Source organism: Pan paniscus, chromosome 1, assembly GCF_029289425.2.
Source record: "Pan paniscus chromosome 1, NHGRI_mPanPan1-v2.0_pri, whole genome shotgun sequence".
Classification (NCBI taxonomy): Eukaryota; Metazoa; Chordata; class Mammalia; order Primates; family Hominidae; genus Pan; species Pan paniscus.
In genome coordinates this window covers 6,683,237-6,703,810 of record NC_073249.2, presented here as the reverse complement: position 1 = coordinate 6,703,810, position 20,574 = coordinate 6,683,237, and the positions used below count along the sequence as shown (strand labels likewise).

Sequence of the window (20,574 nt, the reverse complement as noted above, 5' to 3'; positions counted from 1 at the left end):
GAATCATTTTTCAAAAAATCAGGGCTCTGGTGAAAAGAGTGTTCCTGCCCTTCTCATAAAAAAAAGGACAGTGCCTCAGAGCTCAAGTGACTGTTCAGTCTCATGCTACCAACAGCCATTTTCACCAGCAGAGGCTAAGAATTCTTTCCCAGGTAACAAACTAGGTCTGTAGAAAACTCTAGAGTTTCTTACCATTGCGACCAATCTTCCTTCCCTCCCTGCGGAGTCCAGCAGCCAGGAGCTGTCGCTGATGTGCTGCTTCCCACAGCCTCTGGAGCCTTCAGAGGCAGAGAATGTTTCATGTGGCACAAACGTATCACCACCGATTACATTTCAGTCCCTCAATTGCTGGCCTCAATGCTTTGGAAATCAGCCAAACTGAGCACGAAGACAGAAAGGGCTGCAGCTTGCAATTTCAGAATTTCCCCTAGAATGTGCTCTTAAAAACATAGGCCCCTCATTTAGCATTTAAGCAAGCACTGGGGACTGCTATGTTCAATTATGTTTCTCCCTCTTTTCCTTTTAAACTGAGAGGAGTTGTGTTCCTTGTGGAATGAAATGATAGCAAGATCTCAAGCTGACCCAGGGGAGGCAGGCACCGTGCCGGTGTCCACACACCTCCAACCTGAGCAGAAACGGCTGCAATTCCAGTCAGAGTAAAGGAGAATCCTGCCTAGACAAAGACGAGCGAAGAGGGGCAATGCTGACGAGCACTCCATGGTTACAGCAGCTCGGTCATCGGTGGGTGTTTGCTAAGTCCACACTAAATCCTGTGGCGTAGCGCTGTCAAATCTGAACAGGTGGAAAGAAAAGTTCTTTACTCATCAAGGCAGTGTAAGGTGCACAGCTTTAGCTTGAAGAGTATAATCAAAGTTCTTCAAATGCAGGGACCTTGTCTTCTCAGATGCTTTAAATCTAGCCTGTGCTGCTCAATTATATGAAACCACGGGGCTCTTTGCTTTTCCTGCGCTTTGGCCACGTTTTATCGTTTAAAAATTTATCTCAGAAGAATTCAATCACACAGCTAGCACACAGCAGCAGCTGAACCTCATCCAAAGCTCAGACAGGACTCTTTAGAATAATAGTACACATAAGCAAAAACATCTGTTGATTGCCAAATTGTTTACTTGCCTTTCCTTCACCACCTGTAAATTGCAGGAGGGCAGGTGCCATGCTTCTTTTGTTCAAATCTGCATCCTCCAGGCAGCATCTATTCCACTCTAGAATATTTACTAGCTGAGTTAATACATTGATTTCCCATTACTGTTGGAAATGTTGGCAAAGTCCCACAAATTGGTAAAATTCCTTTTGCTTGGAGCCTGATTTGTTCCAGGCTTGGGTTGGGTTCCTTTCGTTACTGCTTTTCCTCTCATCAAAAAGGAAAAATTCACATCTTCTTGTATGGTTAGGCCTAGAAAGGGCAGGAAAAACCTCCAGCAAAGCTAAATACTTGTTCTAGAGCAAATTCATCCCCAGGAATATAATTCGTGCTGATGGCCAAGGGTTCTGATTTCTTAGAAGAGTCCATGGCATTTATCAGGCTCGATGGCATCAAGGAGTAGCTGTGAATCAACAGAGTCCCAGAAAAACACACACATTTTCACACCCTCTGGAAAAAGTCTTTTAGGATAGAGAAGCCAATATGGCAGGCAAATTAGGTGCCCACATGAGAGACATCTGGCCAAGATGTAGCTCAATGCTTGCATTGAGTAGGTTCTAGACACCCCTTTAAGGGGTTAAATGAAGTCAGTAAGTGAATACTCTGAAACTCTGGAGTGTTTAACACTTGTCCCCAAGCTGGAATAAGCCAACATTGCCTAACGTGGATTCTCAGTTCATCATCCCATCCTGAGGCCCTTTCTCTAGAAACACTCAGCCACATCGTTTTGACTCTACCTTGGGCCATGCCCACTTATCCTTCTCCTCTCATGGGAAGAGGTGGCAACATGTACTGCAGTGTGACCAGGAAAAAAAGCATTGTCTGCTTTTTTCCATTAGCCTTTATATCTGTGCACAACAGAAATCCCCTACCACAGCATCAGTGAAGCGTCTCCCTTTCTTCTATCTGTTCTTCAAGGTGCAGCGTTATTCTTTCCTCCTTCAGAAAGAGTTCCCTGACAGCCTCAATTTACAGCAATTTATCTTCTCTATGACTGTCACTCAACACTGTCCTAAGCATTTAACATTGAATCATACATTGTCTTCAGACACTTCTTGGATGCCAGTGGTTATTTTATTGTTTATTTTTAGGTATCTTACCATCTAGCCAGATTTTAAACATGTTATTCCTGTATCAAATTCTCTTTTTTTTTTTTTTTGACAGGAGTGTTGCTTTGTTGCCCAGGCTGGAGTGCAATGGCACGATCATGGCTCAGTGCAACTTCCGCCACCCAGGGTCAAGTGATTCTCCCGTCTCAGCCTCCCAAGCAGCTGGGATTACAGGTGCACGCTGCCATGCCTGGCTAATCTTTTGTATTTTAGTAGAGACAGGGCTTCACCGTGTTGCCCAGGCTGGTCTCGAACTCCTGAGCTCAGGTGATCCACCTGCCTCAGCCTCCCATCGTGCTAGGATTACAGGCTTGAGTCACCGCGCCCAGTCTAAAATTCTTGAATGGCAACCTACTGGCTGTAAGATAAAACCGAGACTACTCTCCATGGTATTTAAGGTCCTTCATGAAAGGCCTCCTTAAAGTTTCCTCTCCCACCATGCTCCTGCTAGTACCTTATACTTCAGTCACAAAGAACTCCTTGCAGTATCCTCAAGTCACCGTGCTCACCAATACTTCCAGGCCTTTGCACACAAGACACTCCATTCCAGGGATGGTTTTTTTTTTTTTTTTTTTTTTTTTTTTTGAGACGGAGTCTCGCTGTGTCTCCCAGGCTGGAGTGCAGTGGCGCGATCTCGGCTCACTGCAAGCTCCGCCTCCCGGGTTCACGCCATTCTCCTGCCTCAGCCTCCCAAGTAGCTGGGACTACAGGCGCCCGCTACCACGCCCGGCTAATTTTTTGTAATTTTAGTAGAAACGGGGTTTCACCGTGTTAGCCAAGATGGTCTCGATCTCCTGACCTCGTGATCCGCCCGTCTCGGCCTCCCAAAGTGCTAGGATTACAGGCGTGAGCCAGGGATGGTTTTTATTGTTGTCCCCACGGGGGCTTCGGCTCAGTCCTCAATGTCTGCGCCATCTCCCTTGACCCTCCCAACAGGGCTGAATGGCAAGCTGAAGGCTAGAAGTTCATTAATCACGGGGGCGCACCATCCTTATGTCTGTGTCAGGGCCCTGCACAAATCTAAGCAGATGTAGAATCAGTGCTTTTTCTGCAATGAAAAATGCTCATACAGTGTACTGGCATTTTGGACTTTTTTTTTTCAAATAAGTTAACCTAGTAGAAACAACAAGGGACTAGGAGGAAGGATTTCTGAATAATCATCTGCCTGTTGAGTCAACCAGGATTCTATTGATATGAAAAATTGTTTGGCACTTTTATTATCAAAATGGTTACACTTTTCAGCTTGATCTTGTCAGAACACACTGAATTACAATCACCTCATTGATACCTGGCCTCACAAACCATCAGCAAGAAAGTTAGGAAGTTCTGGAGAGTGAGAAGCAGGAAAAAACTTGGACTTTTCTATAAAATAGTAGTTCGTATACCTTCATTAAAAAACGTGGACATCCAGGCTGGGCACGATGACTCACGCCTATAATCCTAGCACTTTAGGAAGCTGAGGCGGGTGGATCGCTTGAGCCCAGGAGTTCCAGACCAGCCTAGGCAACACGGTGAAACTCCATCTCTACAAAAAATAAAAAAATTAGCTTTGTGTAATGGCGTGTGTCTGCAGTCCCAGTTACTCAGGAGGCTGAGATGGGCAGATGGCTTGAGCCCAGGAGGCAGAGGTTGCACTGAGCTGAGATTGCGCCACTGCACACCAGCCTGGGTGGCCGAACCAGACCCTGCCCCCCACCCCTGATGTGGACATCCGGAAAGCCAGTCCTTTCCTCTGCACCCCCTAGGTCCTATCTTCCCACACACCCCTAACAACTAAAAATCCAGGTACAACAGTGAAAAGTCTGAGACCAAGCAGGTAAAATGCTCAGCGGAAAGCTATTCCCACTCTTCTGAACATGGAAAGGTGAAAGGAAAAAGACAAAGGAAAAAGAAATCCCTTTACAAATTTCATGATTGTCAGAATGTTTGTGGCCCCCTCCACATTCGTATGTTGAAACCTAATCCCCAGCTCGATGGTGTTAGGAGGTGGTGTTTTTAGAAGGTGACAAGATCAAGAGAGAGGAGCCCTCATGAACGGGATTAGTACTTTTATCAAACATGACTAAGGGAGATTGCTTGCCCTTCCCCCAGGTGAGGATACAGGGAGAAGGCACCATCTAGGAACCAGGAAGCAGGTCCTCCAGGCATCAAATCTGCCAGTGACTTGATCTGGGACTTTCCAGCCTCCAGAATCGGGAGAAATAAGTTTCTTTGTTTGTAAGCTACCTAGTTTACAGTCATTTTGTTATAGCAGCCTAAATAGGCTAAGACAAAATGCATATAAGTAATACCTATTTCATTTAGTGTTTTCTTATGAGCAAATGCATTTTATCTTTTTAATGAAATTTTTATTGTACCCTTAGAAGATCTTTGAAATGTTTTTGAGAAGCCCAACAAGACATTATTACCTCCCTACACAGTGTATTCATTATTTGCCTGTTCAAAATTTTCAAATGCTCATCCTGCATTAACGAAAAGTGTACCTGCCATTCCAAAAAGGTAGTCCCTAGAGATTGGAAGCTCCCTATGGCCACTGCGACACCCACTCCCTACTATCACAATTTAGGGCTCCCCTTTAGGATAGAATTTAGAGAAAATGCAGAGACATAGGCTCCTTCTCATCCCATAGCTGCAGAATGACACCTGTCCACCCCTCTCTCATAAAAGAAACAAGAAAAGTGTTGTGAACTGCTTATCTTTCTTTGTCTCTCCCACCACCAGTTTTAACCCCTAGTCCTATCTTCCCGTACTGCCTATGTATTTTTGCCTGGCCATTGGATATGTTTAGCCTCACCCACTCCTTCTCAGCCTCACAGTTGCAGCTAATTCAGGCAGCAGGGCTAGGAGAGCTCAACGTGCGCTGGTGATTAGAGACCCTTTGAAAGAGTCACACGGACAAGATGATACTTTCAAATTTAACTTCAGGCTGGCTGCGGTGGCTCATGCCTATAATCTCAGCACTTTGGGAGGCCAAGGTGGGCAGATCACTTGAGGTCAGGAGTTTGAGACCAGCCTGGTCAGCATGGTGAGACCCCTGTCTCTACTAAAAGTACAAAAATATTCGCCAGGTGTGGTGGCGGTCACCTGTAATCCCAGCTACTCGAGAAGCTGAGGCAGGAGAATCGCTTGAACCTGGGAGGCAGAGGCTGCAGTGAGCCGAGATCATGCATTGCACTCTAGCCTGGGCAACACAGCAAGACTCCGTGTCAAAAAAAAAAAAAAGGCAAATTTAATCTCAAGCAAACCCACTCAGTCTAACAGTCATAAAGCATGTAGGGATGGCTTTCAGCTTCTAATACTGTTTCAAAGGTTTCTGTTTCAACAGACTTAAATTGATGTTGGCAGAGGAAAAAAAAAGAAAAAAATGAGGTCAAGGCACTGAGAAAAAGAAACCATCGCTTTCTAAAACCACCCAAGATTGCTAAGCATTTGCATATATGAAAAGAGACACAGGGGGAAACATATTTCATCTGTAAAATGTTTACATTGATTTCTATTAAGGTATTATGAACTACAAAATCATAAAAGAGTTTCTAACGCTGAAAAGTGGCTGTAATAGAAAGGAAATTAAGCAGAGAGTGGTAAAATGTGAGTGCCCTTAAGTAGGGTAGCAGCCATTGTAGATCAGAGTGTGTTCCAGGGTCTAACATATCTAACAGAAAGCTTGAAGTTTGTTTCCCAGACAAGCCTGAATTACAGAGAGAGCTGACCGGATGCCCTGAATCTTTGCAGATCGTCACAGTTTACCCTTTCCGGTTCTATCCCTGGGACCATCTATTTCTTTTCTTCAGCTGTCAGGAATTATGTATGTGCCTGTTCTTCTTTTTTACCACAGGAGGGAGCCCCAGCACAATCAGGGTATAGTTCTCCAGCTTTTTCTCCAAGTGGAGAAATGACTTTTTAATCACCTGTTAAAAATACGGGCGTAAACGCCTCCCAGCAGAAACGAATGTGATCAATCAGTTGTTCAAAATAAGCTTCAGAAGCTGCCCTCCAACTCAAACTGCTCAAGTTTTTCACATACGTCTATGTGTGCATGGAGTGTGACTGTTATGTTTATTCTCTTTTACCTATTTTAATGCCAGAATTTGCAAATCATTTGAAAGGTTTTATTTAGATGAAGATAATCCAGATGCAAATTCTAAGCATTAAGATACTTGATTTTTTAGCTAATGACTTTCATCACATGGAGCTCGCTGGATTGATTTATACCTGAATTAAAAGCAACCTGTAATTTATCTTCCACGCCCCATTTTTTTTTTTTTTTTTTTTTTTACATAAAGGACTGTCCCAAGTAAGAAGTCTTCTGAGGCAGGTTGCCAAAGAGATTTAGTGATGGTGAAACAAGCAGCTTAATGAAGTGAACTCTCCTTATTAACCTTTGACCAAAGTCACACCTGTACCTGTTCCTTGTTTCGGGTCTTACACACTTTAAAGGCAGCAGCTAGGTTCAGTTCTAATTTGCCTCCGAAGAATTCAGTGCAAGCCTGTTTAGAAAAGTGATTATCCTTCAATTTGTAGGCAATGAGGTAGGCGCTTATATGGACTCCCAGAAGGCATCAATCAGACATAGCACTTGTCCCAGAAGGGAGCTTCATGCCCAAATCAATACAGGAGCTCACTTTATATGGCATTTCTACAAGGCTGTGTAAGGTGTCTTAAAGTCAAATGCAGCTACAGCCATGAGGGAGAAAAGAGATCTGATCAACAGAAGTGTCCCAAAGATGGTCCTTGAACCGCAGTTATGTAAAGTTCCACTCTGTCCAGGCAGGTGTGCTACACCAGTTGTGGTGTGGGATAGAGCCGGGGTGGGGACAGAAGGGCCAGCTCCCCCCATGCCACTGTGCCCCAGGGCAGAGCCCTAGGAGTCCAGGAATTCTAAATTTGAACCTGTCCTTCCAGGACATTACAAAGAAATACTTCACAGGTAGGAGGATGGGAACATATTTTATTTAAGAGTGTGTCAGCTTGCTTTATAAGCTTCATATATTTAGGTACATGGAATTTTCTCCTGACCCCAACCAAGGTTGGAGTGGATCTGTTCCCTCCCCTCCTTACTCCGCCTTGCAATCAAAAGCATGCATTAGTTTGGTTCCGTTCAGTGACTCTGAGCTGGGTTTCTGAGGGGATGAGAATGGTGGAGACCTTCAGATAAGGCTTGCTGGCCACTGGCTGCAGGTGACGATTTACAAAGTTTTAATTAATTCAGATTAAATAAAATTTAAGATCCAGTTCCTTAGTCACACTAGCCACATCTCGAATGCTCAAGAGTCCCATGTGGCTGCTGGCGACTGGACTGAAAGGCACACATTTAGAACATGCCCATCATTGCAGAACTTTCTACTGGACAGTGCTGCCCTAAAGAACTCTAAAAAGAAAATAAAATCTGTTTAGATTTAAAGTGACTGAAACATCTGCAGGCTGAGTGCGCAAGTCAGCAAGCAAGTCTGCATATTTAGAATTACTGTGTGAGCTGTCCATGATTGATATTAGGCATTATAAAAGGTATCATTTGTTTGGTGATGGTCCATATCAGAGACTGCAAACTGGCCACCTGAGGGATGAATATTGGCTTCTGCTGTGTTGTGAACAAAAGGTGGGGAGGACTTCATTAAAATCTAGTTTTCTGATTTCTTTTGAAACATCAGAAGATCTGGCCCCTGTGAGACTGCATTTCCACGCTGGAGCACAGACCTGGAGTCCAGAAGCAGCTTTCTTTTCAGAAGGAGTGAGTGCTCTTCAGGTTACCAAAATCCCCGCCCGACACTGCGTCCGTAACACTATTTCCTAATTCCTTCCATATGCGCAGTTGAACGGGAAAACAAGAATGTCTCTAGCTTTGCAAAAAGGAAAATCTCTATGATAAAACACGACAAAAGCTGCCGAGAACACTCTCGCTTATTCTGTTTCTCTAAATAAATTCCATCATCCACTTATCCAGGGGGTCTCTGGGCTACCTGTCAAACCGGGCTCTGTCAAACCGGAGAAGCCACGTCTCCTGTTAAAAAACATATGTTTTCATGTTTTGTGGTGATGGCAATTCCTAGTGAACTCAAAACAGACAATGGTCCAGCCTATCGTAGTAAAGCTTTTAAAAATTTGCTTGATCAGTGGCATATTAAACATATTACTGGTATTCCTTATAGCCCACAAGGCCAAGCTATTGTAGAAAGAAGTAAGAGAACTTCAAAATTACAATTACTTAAACAAAAAGAGGGGGATAAGGAGTTGTCTACCCCTCACATACAACTAAACTGGCATTGCTCACGTTACATTTTCTTAATATTCCTAAATCTAGTTCTGTTACTGCTGCCGAAAAACATTTCTTTGGTAACCATCCTACGGTAAACTGAGGAACAGAAGTATGGTGAAAAGATCTAATATATGGTCAAAAGTTTCTATTTTAACGTGGGGAAGAGGTTATGCTTGTGTTTCCCCAGGTGAACATCAATCTCCTGTTTGGATTCCTGCTAGACACCTAAAATTGTGTCCTGAAAATGCATGCAACAACGAGACAGAGAAATTTGCTGAAAAAGCACCACAGCAAGAAACAACTAACACACCCAATTATCAAAAAGAAGAAAATGACCACACTAACTCCTTTACAACAGACAATCCAGTCAGGCATCCTGAACAACTTGTCTCCAGCGATCCAGGTCCGGCTCAACCTCTGCCTCCTCCTGGTTACACTGATCCTTCTACCCTCTGTCACTCCACAGACTATTAAAAACTATACATATTGGGCCTATATTCCTTTTCCTCCTCTTATTCAAGCCATGACAGGGATGGATGCTCCTATCGAGGTCTATGTTAATGACAGTATTTGGATGCCTGGTTCTGTAGATGATCGTTGTCCTGACCAACCTTCAGAAGAAGGAACCCCTTTCAATATCACTTTAGGTTTTAGGTATCGACCTTTGTGCCTGGGACACACTAATGGATGTCTCTCATTAGATATTCAAACTTGGGCTGTCACACTACCGTCTGGTCACTCTGTCCCTCCTTTAGGACACTTGGTATCGGGGCTCTCATTAAAACCTCTAAGGCAAATCAAAACAGGAATCACTGATTATATTCACGCATTCCAATATAAGCCCTTAGGACCTGCATGTCCTCTCAACTTGTCTTCAAATGCTGACAAATTAATATGGAAAGATTGTGTTAGCTCAGAAGGAACTGTGTTATTTAATTCTTCTCACTACACCATTGTTGATTGGGCTCCCAAAGGTCCTATTACTAATGATTGCTCTCAAGGTCACAAAGATTGCCAACATTTTCTCTATAATATTACTTATCAAAAAAGTAGTGACAACCCTCCCCTATTATATTGTAGATTTAACTCCTTTTTTCCTCTTAAGTGGAAAGGGGCAGGGGTTGCCTCTCCAAAGCCAAGGCTCGTTGTTCCCCACTTAGGACCTGAACATTCAGAATTATGGAGATTAACAATAGCTATGACTGGTATGAGAGTTTGGGCTGGAGAAAGTGTTATAAGTAAATCCACCTTGTCACCTCAAAATATGTATACTATCTATATGGAGTCCAACAAAACTATACCACTTAAAAGTTGTGTTAAACCACCATATATATTATTAGTAGGAAAGATGCATATTAGTTCAAAAACTAACATAATTACCTGTGTTAATTGTTACTTGTATACTTGTATTGACTCATCCTTTAATCAATATCATAGTATTTTAATAGTCAGAGCCAGAGAAGGTATTTGGCTCCCCGTAGCCTTACATAGGCCTTGGGAATCTTCCCCTTCTATCCATGTTATTAACAATATTCTACAGAAAATTCTTAAAACGAGTAAATGATTTATTTTTACATTAATTGCAATAATAATGGGCTTGATTGCTGTTACTGCGACTGCTGCTACTGCTGGAGTTGCATTACATCAGTCTATTCAAACTGTTCATTTTGTGGATAAATGGCAAAAAAATTCTACTAGGATGTGGAATTCTCAGTCAAGTATTGATCAAAAATTGACTAATCAAATTAATGATCTAAGACAAACTGTTATATGGATGGGAGATAGAATCATGAGTTTAGAACATAGATTACAAATGCAATGTGATTGGAATACTTCTAATTTTTGTATAACTCCGTTTCAATATAATAAGTCTGTTCACAATTGGGAATCAGTAAAACGCCATTTACAAGGAAGTGAAGATAATTTAAGTTTAGACATAAGCAAGCTAAAAGAACAGATTTTTGAGGCCTCTCAAGCACACTTACCTGCTTTACCCGATGCTGAAGTTTTAGACGGTATCTCTGAGGGGTTATCTAATCTCAACCCCATTCAATGGGTAAAATCTTTGGGAGGATCCCCTATCGTTAATTTTGTTCTGTGTATAATTTGTGCTACTGGTTTATTGTTCATGTGTAAAATTGGAAAAAATATTCTTCAATCCAATTGTGATCAGCGCCAAGCTATGATTGCTATGGTTCATTTAAATCAGAGAAAAGGGGGAGATGTAGGGAGACCCCCTGAAACTATTGCTATGGAATAAAAGACGAAATGCTCCTGATTATTGTAAATACAAAATTGCACGCAGGATTGTGTAAAGACAATTCCAGGTTGGACTGCCAGAATGAGCCAACAGCGGGTGATATGCTTCCCCCTACAGAGAGCCTATGAGTGGAAGTGCAGTCAGGGAGGTTTCACATCACCAAGATTCCTATCCCAGAAAAGCAGATGTTCATAGCTCTGGGAATGGAATGCGACCCTTGTGGAAAGCCTATAAAGGGATGCATGAGGAGCACCTGTCCATATGGATAAGATAAGGCTATAAACGCCCTCATCTTGCCGCGGCTCTTCTAGGCCTCTTTAGGGTGAAGGCATACTCCCTTCTGAGAATTTCTGGTCTAACCAGTTATCTAGCTTCATGTCCTATTTCCATGGATTGTTTGTAACCAGCTTTTGTTGCAATTGTTACTGCTGATTAATATCTTGCTAATCATAGGTTATGGAAAGACTGTGTTTCTGTTCTAAGGCTCTGTTAGAAATTACTGACGTACACACTATATTGTAAATTCTTATCTCTGTATACTGTACTTCTACATACAAATGTACTGTACTTCTACATACAAATGTTATGTTAAAGAATTGCTTCATCCCCATGTGGCCATCTCACCTCATAATCAAATGACCCTAAATCCCTCACTAACCTACCCCTGCCCTCACTAAACTTAATCATAAATGCTGGTATATCCAGTGCATTGTTGGCACCACGGGACCAGAGGTGGTGACCCCCCTGGACCCAGCTCTCACTATCTTGTGTGTGTCTATTATTTCTCAACCTGCCGATCCGCCTAGGAACAAAGAGAGAGCCCCGTTGCATTGCGGGCTGCTGGCCAGATCCCGCAATAGGATTAGTGAATTACAAAATCAGAAGGTCAAACTTCATAATTTCTTATAGTTCCATGTTCAACACTCTAGGCTTTCAAACTTGATTTGAGAATGAAAGGAGGAAGGAAGAAGATAATAAAGACATCATAGTCTTCCTCTCTATCTACTGCCTTCTGCTCCTCCCTATACAGACACACAAACAACACATACATACATACACACACATACCCACACATCCCCAAGTGTAATGGGGCTGTGAAAAGGTCTAGTTACACATAAGAATGAGCACACTTCTGAATAAAATTTTCAGTAATATTTGGGAATATAGTGCCAACATATCCCAATCATGCACAAGTCTCTTCATTTAAAAATCTAGTCTTATGTCCATGAATTATACTCATTTAAATTTAAGCTCCATTAAAAAAAAAAGCAGAGGCCAGACACGGTGGCTCATGTTTGTAATCCCAGAACTTTGTGAGGCCAAGGTGAGTGGATCACCTGAGGTCAGGAGTTCCAGACCAGCCTGGGCAAGGTGGTGAAACCCCATCTCTACTAAAAATACAAAAACTTAGCCAGATGTGGTGGCATGCACCTGTAGTCCCAGGTACTCAAGAGGCTGAGGCAGGAGAATCACTTGAACCCAGGAGGCAGAGGTTGCAGTGAGCCAAGATCGCGCCAGTGCGCTCCAGCCTAGGTGACAGAGGGAGACTGTCTCAAAAAAGAGCAGGGACTTTATCTGTCCTGTTCAATATCAGCACATAGCCAGTACTCAGTTCTCAATAAGTAGTTTGTTGAATAGAATAGAACCCTGACAGGGAACATCCCATTTTCTTAGAAATTCTAAGTCTCTGCCATATCCCCCTTGATCTCAACCTGGCATAGTGATATTTTATATTGATTTATTCAACACACAGTTGAAGGCCTTTTATGTGCTGGGACTCTGTTGGAGGTGTATTATAGTATGCCGTAGCTGGTTCTCTAAGTCACAGGTCATATGTTCAGGAAGGCATTGCAATCATGTTAATAATTTGATTTCAAATACCACATTGCCTTTTATTTTTAAAAAGTCACATGCATACAATAAATAATTCGTCCATTAATATATATTTCTCAACCTGTCCTACTCCTCTTTATTCTAATGGAAAATCAATAGAGTGATTTATCTTCCTTCGGGTATATACCCACTAATGGGATTGCTGGGTTGAATGGTAGCTCTGTTTTAAGTTCTTTGAGAAATCGCCAGGCTGCTTCCCACGGTGGCTGAACTAACTTATATTCCAACCAACAGTGTATAAGCATTCCCTTTCTCCCCAGCCTTGCCAGCATCTGTTGTTTTTTGACTTCTTAGTAATAGTCATTCTGACTGGTGTGAGATGGTATCTGGTTGTGGTTTTGATTTACATTTCTCTGATGATTAGAGCTGCTAAGCATTTTTCCATGTTTGTCTTTTGAGAAGTGTCAGTTCATGTCCTTTGCCCATTTTTAGTGGGTTTATTTGTTTTTTGCTTATTGATTTATTTAAGTTCTCAACAGATTCTGGATTTTGGGCCTTTGTTAAATGCATAGTTTACAAATATCTTCTCCTATCATACAGAGCTGTATGTTTGCTCTGTTGACAGTTTCTTTTACTGTGCAGAAACTCTTTCATTTAATTAGGTCCCACTTGTCCATTTTTGTTTTTGTTGAAATTGCTTTTGAGGGCTTTGCCAAAAATTCTTTGCCAAGACTAATGCATGTGTTGACCAAAAAGACACATGCGCTAATATGTTCCTCACGGCACTATTCACAATAGCAAAGACATGAAATCAACGTAAATGCCCATCAATGGTAGACTGGATACAGAAAATGTGGCACATATACACCATGGAATACTATGCAACCATAAAAAAGAAGAAAATCATGTCCTTTGCAGGGACATGGATGCAGTTAGAAGCCATAATCCTAGATGAATTAACGCAGGGACAGAAAACCACTGATAAGTGGGAGCTAAACACTGAGCACACCTCAACATAAAACATGGGAACAAGAGCCACTGGGGACTGCTAGAGTGGGGAGGGAGGAACGGGCGTGGGTTGAAGAACTACTTATGCTCACCGCCTGGGTGACGGGATCCATACTCCAAACCTCAGCATCCCATGTAAAAAATCTGCACATGGACCCCCCTGTATCTAAAATAAAAGTTGAAATAAAAAAAAAAAGAAAAAAGGAAGAAAAATGACTTTCCCCTGGAGCCATTGCCTGGACTGTAACCCTCTCCAGGGGAGGCTGTGTTTTCTCCCTTAGACCTTGTGCCACCAGATGAGGAGGTCTGCATAGATATCCTCACTGTTCCTCACTGCCACTTTGAGACCATTCATTCTCCCTTTCTTCTCCCAAAAGAAGTTCCTGTTGTCATCAGACTAGATCATCCAATACTCCTCAGTGGCACCATTATCCACTGATTCCTGAGTCAATTCCTTTTTTCTCACTGTCACTGTCTCCAACATTACTTGTGCCTTAATTCTAAAAATGTCACCATATATGTAGATGATCTTTCCAACACACTGGTGCTTCATTTCCTTAAACCATCACTTTCAATACCCTTCTCCTCCGCGCTGCCTCCACTACTCGCTTCCGTGTCATTATCACTAGCTGCAAACGCTCTGTAATGTCAATCTCATGCCTCCCACTCTTCCCACAAGCTCATATCTTTTCCTCGCACTGTCTGTGGTACTGTAACTTCAACCAGTTTTTGGCCCCATTAGGATTGGCAATCCACTGATCACAGTGCCATGTCACTACAGCACATGATATTGTCTCTTTCCTCTTTATCCAGATTAAAATCAAACCCAGTCAGTAGAGACACTCGCTTGTCCATGCTCTCTATGCCCATCCCCTTCTCCTGCTTTGTTGCACTTTCTTGTCATCCAGCCTTCAATGCCTCCAACTCTGTACTCCTGAACTGGTGCAGCCCAGCAGGACTAGGGAAAAACAAACTCCAAATTCATGCTGCATCGCAAGCGGACTCCTAATGTTCCCAAGCAGTCATGCTTCTTATCTCTACTCCATTCATTCATCCAGTCTCCCAAAGGGTTATTTCACAGTCCTTGACCTCTCCCCAAACTTCTAACGCCATCTCTCTCATTCTTACCCTCAGCTTAAGGTCTTCCTCTTACTTCACATCCACAGACCACACTGCCTTCTCTTCACACTTTCCAGCATCTGAGTAAGTATCTAGGACCTGCCTTCCCATCTATGACCAAAAATGAACTGGCCACACTCCCATCTCAAGGCAGTTCCTCTACTTGTACGCGTATCCCATCCTCGTGTCCACTCAGGACATCTCTTTGGCAATTATACCCTCTTCTATGAAAAAAAAATCAATTTTCTTACTCTACACTGGATCACACCCATTAGCATACAGAATACTATTATTTTTCCCATATTAAAAAAAAAGAACAAAAAAGGCCTTCCATTCTCCCCATATTCTCCACTAGCCATTGTCCCATTTCTTCCCTTCCCTGTGTGATGATATCTGGAAAGCATTATCATTCAGTTATACCAAGTACCTCCATTCCCCACCTCTTCACTGACATTGCTCACATTAAGGTTGCCCATGGCCTCCACACTGCCAAGTCCAAACCCCAATTCTCGATTTTAATCTTACTTAATCTTTCGGAGCACTTCACGTAGTCAGTCATTCCTCCTCCTTGACACAATTTTCTCACTTGCCCTTTCAGTACATGAAACTCTCTTGTTTTTCTGTCCACTTCACATGTCCCTTCTTTTTGACCCAACCTCTTAATTTTGGAGTACCTTTGAGCCCTTTATGGTCCCCTAGTCCCATGGATTTCAATGGCAACTAAGTGCCAGTGGCTCCTATATTATATTTCAGCCCAAATCTATTTATCTTTCCAATGTCTACTCAACAGTGCTACCCGGATGTTTAGGAGGCATCTCACCCTGCCCAAACTCAACGCTGATCATCCCATTCTTCTCTATTTAGCACATAGATTTCCGTACCTCAGTTACGGCAATTCTATTTTTGTAGGTCAAAAGCTTTGTAATCAAACTCACAAGGGTGGCTCTAATAAAAATTTAAAACCATAATAGAAAATAACAAAAGGTGGTGAGGAAACCCTCATTCTCTCATTCTGGTGAGACTATAAAATAGTACAGCCACTGTGGAAACAGTTTGGAAGTTCCTCAAAAGGTTAAACACAGAAATACCAAGTAATCCAGCAATTCCAACTCTAGGTATATACCCCAAAGATTGAAAACAAGGATTGAAACAAACATACATTTTCATCATCATACCATCACCATGGTCAGCAGTGGAAACAGCCCAAATGTCCATCGATGAATGAATAGAGAAGCACAACGTGGTGTCTATCCATACAGTGAAATAGCACTCCACCATAAAGAGGAGTGAAGTGCTGACACATGCTACATGATAGACTTTGAAGATATTATGCTAAGTGAAAGAAGCCCGACACGAAAGGTCACATATTGTGTGATTCCCTTTATGTACAATGTCTAGAATATGTAAATCTACAGAAGTAGAAATTATCTTTGTGGTTGCCAGAGGCTTGGAAAAGGAAAAAATGGCAGGTGACTCTTTCTGGGTATGAGTTTCCTTATGGGGTGACAAAAATGTTTTAGAACTAAATAGAAGTGATCACCACACATCATCGTGAACATACCAAATGCCACTGAATTGTACATTGAAATGGCTCACTTTAGGCTACATGAATTTCACCTCAATTAAGAAAAGAGAATCTTCCTTGACTCCTTTCTTTCACTGATACTCCAAATTTAATCTCTCAGGAAATCACTCGGACTCTACATTCAAAATACATAAATATATCCAGAAGCTGAACCTTTCTCACCTGCACACTATTACCAGTCTGATCCAGCCCAACATGATCTTTCTTTTGGATTATTACATAGACTCCTAATTGGTCTCCTTTATTATACTCTTATCACCTTATAACCTATAATAGATTTTCAAACACAACGTGCAATCAGATCATGTCACTTGTCTACTTGAAACTCTGCAATGGCTTCCCATTTATTTCAGGGCAAGAGCTAAAGTTTTAACAGTGGCCCAGGAGGCTCTGCATGATCTTGTTTCCTGGGTTCTGCTACTAATCTCTCCCCTCTTCCATTTATTCTACTTTTATTCTCACACTTGTTCCCTCCAGTGCAGCCACACTGGCCTCTCTGCTGTTCTTCACAAATGCCAGGAACGGCCGGGCACGGTGGCCTACGCCTGTAATCCCAGCACTTTGGGAGGCTGAGGCGGGTGGATCATGAGGTCAGGAGTTCAAGACCGGCCTGGCCAAGATGGCGAAACCCCATCTCTACTAAAAATACAAAAAAAAATTAGCCAGGCATGGTGGCAGATGTCTGTAATCCCAGCTACTTGGGAGGCTGAGGCAGAGAATTGCTTGAACCTGGGAGGCAGAGGTTGCAGTGAGCCGAGATCGTGCCACTGCACTCTAGCCTAGGCAACAGAGCAAGACTCTGGCTCATAGAGGGAAAGAAAACAGAAATGCCAGGCACATCCTTACCCAGTCTCAGATGCTCTTCCTCTGGAAAACCACTTGGCTAATTCCTTTACCTCCTTCAAGGCTTTGCTCAGATCACATCTTGTCAAAGAGTCTTATCCTGGCCACTTCATTTTATGCTGAATACTGCCCACCTCCTACATACAATTCTGATTCCCCCATCCTACTCTAATTTTACTTTTTTCTCTGTAGCACTTTTCTAATATAACATATAATTGCAAAATAGTATTATGTGTCTTCCCTTGTTAGGCTGTAAGCTTCATGAAGGAAAGTATTTTTGTTTGTTTTGTTGCCTGATGTATCCTAGGTGTGTAGCGCTGGCATACAGGAGATATTCAGTAATATTTACTGAATAGAACTGTAGAAAAACGGACCGTCAAGATACTCAACAGATTAATAATAGTGACTGCTAGTGAGAAATTAGTATGGGCATGCAATTAGGGACAGGTTCAAAGGAGACTTTATCTAATGGGTAAAGAAAATGTGGTATATATACACAAAGGAATGCTATTCAGCCTTAAAAAAGAAGGAAATTCTTGTCATTTGCAACAACATGGATGAACCTGTAGGACATTATGCTAAGTGAAAGAAACCAGGCACAAAAAGACAAACGCTGCATGCTCTTACTTATAAAAAGTGGAGCTCGGCTGGGCGCAGAGGCTCACACCTGTAATCCCAGCACTTTGGGAGGCCAAGGTGGGCAGATGACTTGAGTTCAGGAGTTTGAGACCAGCCTGGCCAACATGGTGAAACCCTGTCTCTATTAAAATCACAAAAATTAGCCAGACATAGTGGCATGCACCTGCACTTCCAGTTACTGGGGAGGCTGAGGCAGGAGAATCGCTTGAACCCAAGAGGCGGAGGTTGCAGTGAGCTGAGATTGCGCCACTGCACTCCAGCCTGCGGTACAGAGTGAGACTCCATCTCAAAAAAAAAAAAAAAGTGGAACTTATAGAAATAGAATAGAGCGGTGGTTACCAGGGGCTGAGTGGGGAGGGTTGGGAAATAGGAAGATGTAGTTCAAAGGCTAACAAGTTTCAGTTAGGAGGAATAAGTTTTCAAGATCTATTGCACAGCATAGTGACTATAGTTAACAATAATATATTTCAAAATTGTGAGAATAATCTCTTTTAAATGTCCTCACCATAAAAAAGGTAAGTCTGTGAAGTGACGGATATGTTAAGTAGCTTAATTTAATCATCCCACAATGTAAATACGTATGTCAAAACATCACATTGTAACAATTCTCACTTGTTAATTATAATAAAATTTAATAAATAAATTATTTTTACTAAAAGAAACTTTGTCTTTCTCTGCAATGTTTTGTTTCTTTTTAGTTAAAAATGGTAATGTATATTCAGTGTTACCAAATGTTAACACTTGTCAATTCTGGATATCTTGAAGGTAGTGGTTATAGTAGTCTGTGCACTTTTGTACTGCTTAAATTTCTCAACATTTTAAATACAAGCAAGATAAAAAAGGCTTTGTGGTTTTTATAGCAAACAGTCTCTTTGCTCCTCCAAAAAGAATAAAAGTAGTCTTCTTAGAATTCCTGTAGCAATCTCGTTTCTTGACTAAATATAGCAATTTGGCAATTACCTCATCCCATCCCTTATCACTAGAAAATGGAACTAGCAGAGTTATGAATACAGAAATATGATCTTCTTCATTAACTTGACCTCTCAACACTGTGCAATGATGGGAAAATCCAAGTTAAACAGAACCGGCGTTCCTGACACAATCATTGAAGTTACCATGAGGGCCCACCAGGTGGTGTGTGTGCATGGGAGACCTTACTACTGAACGACGGTTCCCAAGCATCCCTGAGAAGCACCATCCCAAAATGGCCTTTGTTAGAGAGTTTATAAGCTGTTTCAGTCTATCTGTGACTTAGGTACTCATGCGTGAGTTCAGAGCTCTGAAGAAAGCCCCTTCCACTGTGCCCCCAGTAGAATCGCCCCCCAAAGCAATATCTCTATGTCACAGAGCCCTACAATCTCTTGGCAGAATTAAAATTGTATTTATTTTGGAAAATAAAACTGTGTGTACACTCATTTCCTTCTCAAACATTTCACAGCAAAACAAAAGTTGGAGTGCCAAGAGTTATAAAATTAGAGAGGAAATGAAAATCTGTTATTTTCATAACAAGGTCTTTTAACATAGCCAAAGTATTTTGAGTTCCAAAACAACTCACATCCCCAAATGGTAGTTTTCATAGTGATTTATTGACTTTAAGCATTTGTGATGGGCTGTAACCTAATTTTGAACAGAGCCATTTTTAAGTTATGCTGGAAGCTACTGGATAATCTTTCCAATATGATGGTTAGATCAACACCTAATATACAGACAAACTGTATGTAATAGCCTCATAATATGTCAGCCAAATAGGTAAATTATCCTTATTTTTTCATTGCAAAGTGAGATAAGCTTGTAGTAAATAAATTCAAGTAATTTGGGGGCAAAGTAAAATAGAATAGCCTTTCTTTACTTTTCACTGCCATTTCACTCCTCAAATTAATTAAATAACTTACTTCTTAAATTACTGTGGACAGTGTTATGCCTATATCTGCAGACCTTTACAAACATGATTTTAATTTTTATTATACTAATTGAGATTTTACCATACACATTGTTCTGAAACATTCTACTCTTTACTTAACAGTTTTTATGATAGACTATTCTGGGTCAATATCAGCATATGTAAATACACACACACACACACACGCACACACACACACACACACATATATATATACTTTTTCCCATCAATTTCTTTGATGACAATGGTATTTCACAAAATAATAATAGCAATAACAACCACAGCAAACACTTCCATAATGCTTACTATGCATCATGCTCCACGTGGTTTACACATTTTAACTCAACCATGACTCACAACAACCCTATAAGATAGGTACTATTTCTTATCCCCTTTACTGATGAAAAAACTGAGATATGAGAAGAAAAATAACTTCCTCAAGAGCATACAGCTAGTGAGCAGTGAAGCCGTGATTCAGACTCAGGCAGTCTGGTTCCAAAGTCCACAGTCGTAACTGCCACACTAGACTGATTAGCTGCAAACTGCTTAAGAGTCCCCCTGGAAATGGACATCTGGATTGCCTCTTTGTTTACTACTTTAAACAATGCCACAATAAATATCCTAAAAATATATGCATCAGCGTATCTTGAAAGTGCATTTCTACAAGTGGGATTGCTTGTATAGATGTTTAAAGAGTTAGTAGGTATGCCAAATTGATCTCCAGAGAAGCTATGCCTACATTCTCCCAAATGGGGATGCTTTCCTGCCCTACACTGACCATAGATGTTACCAATCATTTTTCTTTTTTTGATAAGCTGATAGACATAAAACAGAATCGTGATGTTTCTCTAATCTGTATGGCCATA

General features: G+C 41.6%; 1 protein-coding gene across 3 annotated transcripts in view; it reads right to left on the bottom strand.

Annotated features, from left to right (window-relative positions):
• PLD5 (phospholipase D family member 5) overlaps positions 1–20,574 on the bottom strand; it is a 446,454-nt gene that overhangs the window by 365,396 nt on the left and 60,484 nt on the right. Inside the window, exon 1 of one of the 3 annotated variants that reach the window (XM_034949846.3) lies at positions 193–808. The exons of the other annotated variants lie outside the window; for them this stretch is intronic. Within the exon in view, the coding sequence (XP_034805737.1) occupies positions 193–195 (3 nt within the window). The 5' untranslated portion in view covers positions 196–808. Of the gene's footprint in view, positions 1–192; positions 809–20,574 lie in introns of those variants that run through there. 3 annotated transcript variants of the gene reach the window in all.